Source organism: Alligator sinensis, unplaced genomic scaffold (assembly GCF_000455745.1).
Source record: "Alligator sinensis unplaced genomic scaffold, ASM45574v1 scaffold1018_1, whole genome shotgun sequence".
Taxonomy (NCBI): domain Eukaryota; kingdom Metazoa; phylum Chordata; order Crocodylia; family Alligatoridae; genus Alligator; species Alligator sinensis.
The window spans coordinates 2,595,305-2,602,868 of NW_005842038.1; the positions used below are offsets into that span (position 1 = coordinate 2,595,305).

General features: G+C 42.0%; 1 protein-coding gene across 1 annotated transcript in view; it reads left to right on the plus strand.

Annotated features, from left to right (window-relative positions):
* Positions 1-4,110, plus strand: part of SLTM (SAFB like transcription modulator) — a 30,345-nt gene extending 26,235 nt beyond the window's left edge. Inside the window, 4 exon segments of the mRNA XM_014519389.2 lie at positions 899-1,213; positions 1,667-1,808; positions 2,803-2,960; positions 3,408-4,110. Of these exon segments, the coding sequence (XP_014374875.2) occupies positions 899-1,213; positions 1,667-1,808; positions 2,803-2,960; positions 3,408-3,516 (724 nt within the window). The 3' untranslated portion in view covers positions 3,517-4,110.
* The last annotated feature ends 3,454 nt before the right edge of the window (positions 4,111-7,564 follow it).

Sequence of the window (7,564 nt, forward strand, 5' to 3'; positions counted from 1 at the left end):
GCGGTCCTGTGGGCGAGCTGCTGTGCAGGTGCCAGGTGGGGGCGGGGGGGCAATCCCCATGCTGCATGGGGGGTGGGGCACTCTGCCACAAGTGTCCAAAGGCCCCAATCGCCACTGCCAGAGTGGTGTGTGTCAGGAATTTTTAAGTGCTGGGGCTGGGCAGGGCAGCCATGGGGGCTTCTCCCACTGCTCCCCCTGCCCAAGGAGAGGCAGGCACAGCCAAAGGAGCTGCGGGAGATTCTACAGCCACCCAGCTGTGCCTGCCTCTCCCTGGCTGATCCAAATTTCTCTGAATCAGTGCTGAATCTTCCGAAGCAAATTCGGCCAAATCTATTCAGGACAGTGATCCGAATCTCTGAATGAAATCACTATCCTCAGAATCCAAATTGAATACCTCCCTATCGGCACAGGCCTAATAGAAATCTATGGACATAACACTCAAGAGGGAAGGCTTGTTTACATGATTTTTAAAACATAGGTGAAACACTTCATCTACCTGTTCATATGTATAGTAGCATGAAAAAAATCGGTGGCTGAAAAGTTAATGGATGAGGCCAGTGATGCTCAGCCATGGTACCATGGCACCCTGCGTGCCTTGAGATCCTTCTAAGAGTTCTGTGGGGTGTGGCCCAATATCGGCAGTCTTCAGATGTGCAGACACTGTGATTATTGAGATTAAATTTAAAGACTTCAAATGGGGATCTACAATATCAGAAACCCTTCTGGCCTGTAGTGACTTTTTTTTTTCCCCTAAGTTTTCAGAACTGCTCTACTTGTTTTCTGTAGTCGAGAAACAAGTGAAAGCCAAGAGCTGGCGTTTTCCAAGGAGTGCCTGGAGTCTGATACAGTTAAAAACAACTAAACTAAGCAAATTACTTCTTCTCTTCATCTCCTACAGGCGTGAACGCTTTGTAAATCAAGCTGAAGGAAAAAAGACACGTCCAACAGCACGGAGAGAGGAGCCTGGTTTTGAGAGGTATCCTAAAAATTTTAGTGAGTCCAGAAGAAATGAACCACCACAGCCCCGAAGTGAACTTCGAGATACTGACAGGCGAGAAGTACGAGGAGATAGAGATGAAAGAAGGACAGTAATAATTCATGATAGGCCTGAAATACCCCATGGCCGGCATCCAAGAGAGACTGGTTCAAATCCGCCTAGACAAACTAGTTGGAAAAGTGAGGGAGGCTTAAGCACAGACAAACGGGATTCCAGGTAAGTCTCGTAGATATCAGACCAGAGCTGTATATTTAATGATTCCAGCAAAACCAAAGTATAGCACTAACTCTTTAGAACTTGCCTTAAACTAAACCAGAAAATGGCAAAGTTCAATTCCAGTAGGCTTTTGGAAGAATTTGTTTACTGTTAACTAGTCTATATTGTTTATTATTCCCTGTGATCAATTTGGGCCAAGTAGCATGTGGTAAGAAATATTTATGTGGAAAAGTAGGTTGAAAACAAACTTTGCATGCACTTTTGATCAGACATGTTTCGTAACTTAATGAAGCAGGAGCAAGTGTTCCAATTCAACTCGGTCCTTTAAAGTGCTTCCTAAGAAATTATTTGTATAGTAGTAGGAAACCAAAATATGAAAACTGGGAGGAATTTTTGCCTACTATTAGCTATAAGTGTAAAATAATTGAAGATTGTAAGCATAATTCTTTATAGGGGCGACAGACCAGAGAGATCTGGAAGGGATGTGTCCGGACATGTGAGAAGTGCACCTCCTGGTAGCCGTAGCAGCGCTTCTGGTTATGGAAGTAGGGAGGGAGAACGAGGAGTAATGGGAGAAAGAGGTGGTGGAGGGCAAGTAAGTATATGTGTGTGTGTGTGTGTGTGTGTGTGTGTGTGTGTGTGTGTGTGTGTGTGTGTGTGTGTAACTTTTATACATTTATTTTTTTTTTTATAAAATTATAAAAGTATATTTTTAAGAATGTCTGATTATACCACTTAAATTATTTTGGTGAATGAGCTGACCATATGGCCATAATGTTAACTGTTGAATTGCATGACACTGTATAATACAAAAATAAGCAATTATTCCTCTGTTTTAATGTCCTGAAACTACCCACATCTTCCCTTGGATCTAACATACTTAGAGTGACTTCAGAATGATAGATGTAGCCCCTGAATAGAATCTGCCTCGGTTGCATAGCTTGTGTTTGTAACCAGTCCTGACTTCAGATTCTTTTACACGTGGAAAGTGCTGGCCTTATTGTGGTTGACGTTGCTAACTTTGTATTACCAAAACTGTCACTGCAATTTGTAGAAAATACCACTACTTAAAGTCTGCAGAAGAAAGTCTTATATAATAAGCAGGGATAAAAGACACAACAACAATGCTTTTCAAAGTGGTGGTGTGCCCATTTTACAAACAGGAGAAATGGATACAGTGTGAATTTTTTTTTTGCCCAGGGTTACTAGCAGGACAGTAGCATGAGCTGGGAAATTAGGAATCCAGACTTGGGTTCCGTCTCTAGAACCCTACTGCCTCCCACATCTTGTACCTGAGTTTGCAATACCTTAAGATACATCTAATGAAAAAACAAGGTCTAGAAATAGTATTTCAGCAAGAGAATTCTTGCAGCACAAGTTCAGAGACCATTAAGCTTAATGTATAAGCCAATTTGACCTTTCGGCCCTTTCTGCTAGGTCAGAAACAGATAAATTGCCTTTACAGGGTATAAGTTGTTTAATGCAGCACTTGTATGGAATCCAAAAGTCATTTCTTTCAAGTCACTTATTACAATTTGCTTTTGCTAATGTGACCTTTTATCAGATGAAAAATGTCTGTATATTCATAGCATTATAATGAAGACAGGCATGTCGTTGAACGCCATAGTCGGGAAACTGGACCAAGAAAAGAGTGGCATGGACCTAGTTCTCAAGGAAGTGGATATCATGATGCAAGGAGAATGGGAGATGGACGTGGAGGAGGTGGCATGATATCTCCACATGCAAGGTACAGAAACCCCTCTTCCCAGTTCACTACTAAGCTCTTGGAGCTCTGAATTGCAAACAGTCCTTCTGCATGAAAAATGGTCACTGTCACTTAATCAGTTTTGAAGGGGTTGCTTCTGCACTACAGATTGTATCTTCAAATTAATTTGAACTGGCATGATGATAAAATTAAATCTGTTACATGACACTATAATATTAATACTTGAAAACCGTTACTGAACAGGCACAGTGTTTGGCTACATTGCTGTATTGTCCTGTAATACATTTAACATTGTCAGGAAACCTTCATGTTTTATCCAGCCTCTTCTGAAGTTCCCCAGTCAATAATTGTGTTACATGAGCAGTAGTGCTCTGTTTTAAGTGCACACCAAAGATAAGTAACTGTTGAAATTATGTTCCCACTTGCCTTCATTCTTTAACATTTTTGTTTTTAAACTTTTGTTTCCAGTAACTCTTCACCAATTAATAGAGTTGTACAGATCACAGGCAATTCTATGCAGAGGGGAAGTGGCTCAGGATTTAAACCGTTTAAGGGTGGACCTCCACGAAGATTCTAAAATCCACAGCTGCTTTGTTTCAAGATAACTTATTGAAATCTCTTGTAAACTCTACCTGATTAGATACAACAAGCAAGAAATCTTGTCTGGAAATCCTGATTATTATTATTTTATTTTTTTTTTTTTTTTTTTTTAATTTTAACATGGTGAATGACCTTCTCCATTTTGGAGGCATTTTAATAGTTCCGTTGTACTTTTGGATAGTTTTTTGTGATCTTTGATAAGCATTTTCCCTGGAGCACTAAAGCTGTGCAAGACGATTGGAACCAAAATATTTGTTAATCCTGTAAAGAAAAAAAATAAGAAAAAATAATAAAGGAATAGTTTTCAGCTATGTGCTAACAGTTTAATTTACCAGCATTAGCTCTGTGGTGTCACGCTCTAAAGTTAGCTACTTTCACAATATACACTTATAAACCTCCATTTGAAAGTTGTTTTGGGCTATAATCTCTCTGCTTTCTGATTCTTAGAGAAACGTTTGTTGCATTTCTGGGTATTATGTAACCTATTTTTGCAGAAGGTACTGTTACATTGAGTGCATCTATGTGTATTCTTGCAAATGTATTCTTTTGAAATAAACCTTCATATTCTGTATAGCTTGTCGTAACTCTTTCAAACCAAGTCTGTGAGGGGAGAGGAGAAAACTGATGTGCTTCAGTACAGCAAAACAGACACTTATTGGCATATAAGAAACACCATAGTCCACAGCATGATTCTGACTGCTGAAAGGTGCCAAGCCCTGTCTTTGTTATCCAAAAAGGATGCAACTGACACATCTTGTAGGGGTGAAATTTTTAGTTGTACTAGCACGGGAGGCAATCTTATGACATCATATTTACTTAATATAGTTACTATATTTAATTAAATAATTTTTTGTTTAAAAAGGATCTTATTTGACAGCACTCCGTGACAGCTCACTTTCCTCTTAGAAGAACTTACAGGTCTGTTTAAAAATAAGCAAGTGGTGGCTTTTTTTCTTCGATTGGTCTCTGCAGACTTAATGTGTGAGAGAAGCACTGAAGGTCTGCAAATGAATAAATACCTACTCTTAAACAACAGCAATACACTTAAATTTTTAAACACTCCCCTTCCCCCAAAATAAACATTTAAAATCCCAACTCAAAAGTGGGGGTGGGGGGGAAGAGAGCAATAAGATGACTAAGTGGAAAGAAGCTGAATTCTGCGTGAATAACAAGTGAAGTTTCCCTCTGCAAATGCATAGGTGATTTTGAGATTGCTAATAGCTATACTTTTTCCTGTCCACTATGGAATTTATTGCAGTTGACTGCTGCTTCACTGCATGCTCTCTTTTAGTATTTGACATAAAAAATAAGGCTTTCTTATGAACTGATCTGAATTTTCAGATTAGGGTAAGCCTAGTTTTAGAGAGAGAGACTTGTTTAAAAAGTTTCATAGACATTAGGGCTGGAAGGGACCTCGGAAGATCGTGGAGTCCAGCCCCCTGCCCAAAGGGCAGGAAGTCAGCTGGGGTCATAGGATCCCAGCAAGATAAGCATCCAGTTTGCTCTTGAAGGTGTTCAATGTAGGTACTTGAACCACCTCCGGTGGCAGGATATTCCAGACAGTAAAGAAGTTCTTCTTTATGTTCAGCCTGAAACGATCTTGTAGTAGTTTATGACCATTCGATCTAGTCGTCATCCCTTGGGGCGCTCTGGTGAACAAACGTTCCCCCAGATACTGGTGGTCACCCCTGATAAACTTATAGGTGGCCATCAGATCACCCCTGAGCCTGCGCTTTTCCAGGCTAAAGAGCCCCAGGGCTCTCAGCCTGTCATCGTAGGGTCTGCTTCCCTGACCTCTGATCATGCGTGTGGCTCTCCTCTGGACTCTCTCAAGCTTCTCCACATCCTTTTTGAATTGTGGAGCCCAAAACTGGACGCAGTATTCCAGCTGCGGCCTCACTAAGGCCGAGTACAAGGGGAGAATGAGGTCCCGGAATTTGCTTGAGAAGCATCTATGGATGCAAGCCAGCGTTTTGGTCGCTTTACTAGCCGCAGCATTGCTGCGGGTTTTTTTTCCCAAGGTGGAGAACCTTGCATTTATCGGCGTTGAACACCATCAGATTCTCGTCCGCCCACTTGCTGAGCCTGTCCAGGTCAGCCTGGATAACCTGCCTGTCTTCTGGTGTGGATGCTTTGCCCCAGAGGTTGGTGTCATCGGCGAACTTGGCCAGTTCTGATCGCTTCTGACTCCAGTGTCCACATCATTAATGAAGATGTTGAACAGTATGGGTCCAAGGACAGAGCCTTGGGGGACCCCACTGGTCACAGGACACCACGATGAGTGACTTCCATCGATTACTACCCTCTGGGTCCGACCCCGGAGCCAATTTTCCAGCCAGTGGATCGTGGAGGACCCAAGGCGACAATTGGCCAGTTTCTCCAAGAGGCGATCATGGGACACCAGATCGAAGGCTTTTTTGAAGTCAAGATATATGACATCAATCTCTTCTCCCTTGTCCAGGTGATAGGTCACCTGGTCGTAGAAGGAAATGAGATTGGTCAAGCAAGACCTACCCGCAACAAACCCATGCTGGCTATCCCTTAAGATGTTGGCGTTGGCCAGTCCATTAAGGATGGCCTCTTTAATAAACTTTTCTAAGATCTTCCCCGGGATAGAAGTCAGGCTGATGGGCCTATAGTTAGCTGGATCCACTTTCCTCCCTTTCTTGAAGATAGGCACCACATTGGCCTTCTTCCAGTCTTCGGGCACTACACCAGAGCACCAAGAGTTTTCAAAGATCCGTGCTAGAGGCTGGGCTATGATGCTCGCCAGCTCCTTGAGTACCCTGGGGTGAAGATTGTCAGGGCCGGCTGACTTGAAGGTATCCAGCTTCTCAAGATGTTCCTTCAGAAAGTCAGCATTAATGGAGGGCAGGGGATCACCCTCACCTGGACTTCCCTGTCCTGTAGTGGGCATGGGCGTCCCATGGGACTGATGAAAGACTGACGCAAAGTACCTATTTAATAGGTTGGCTTTTTCCTGGGCATCAGTTGTCAGTTGTCCCATCTGGTTTAGCAGGGGTCCAATGTGGCCCTTACTTTTCCTCCGGCTCCCCACATATCTAAAAAAGGACTTTTTATTATCCTTGATGCTCAAAGCTAGTTGGAGTTCAGTTGCAACCTTGGCTTTCCTGGTATGCTCCCTACAGGACCAGACCAGTGCAGAATAATCCTCCTTGGAGGTGACTCCCATCCTTTGGATGGAAAATCTGATGATATAAGAGTACTTAAAGACCTTGAAGACAACTTTTAGGTAGACTACTTTATTAAGGACTTTAGGTCCTACTGTCTGTGTCCACACATGCGCTTTACTGAGAAGTAGACTAACTGGCTTCAGAGCAAAGCGTCACCATATATACATGTGATGGTATTAGGTGACAGTAAACTAACTGCTGTAAGATAGTACTGGAGCAGTTTGAGCACAAGTAGTTTATTGCTTCAAATTAATTGCACGTGCAGATGTACCCACTCTCTACTGTTGATAGAGTAACTTCAAGGTACCTTTTCTGCTTTTGCACCTGTAAATCATTCTGGGTGTTCAGATGACCTGAAACTAAATGTAAGGAATGAGAGCTTTGGATTGCCTGGAATGGAAAACATGGAGTAAACCTGATTCCTAATAAATTCTTTTAATATCTCTTCTTGCTATGGCTGTGAATCTTGACTGCAGATGCTCTGAGGAAGTCTCTCAAGTTCTTCAGGTGTGTGTTTTTATTGTTTTTTGTTTTTTCTAATGAAGAACAAACTTCTGAAAATTCAGTTTTAGTCTGATGAGAGAACTGTTCTGAAAGCTACTGGAGATTCCTTCAAGTTACTCTGGATGTGTTCTCTATATTGCTTATCCTAGCAGCTGACAACGAGCAGGAAAATACTATCTTGTGCACTGATGGAGATCATTGCACTCCTAAGGAAAGTGAAGATCCATCTTGAGGGAAGGTGTTTATACAGTCTCCCAATAAGAAATTAGCCAGATTGCTAACAGTAACTATTATCAGCCAGTAGTGTATATGTTAATAACATGATCT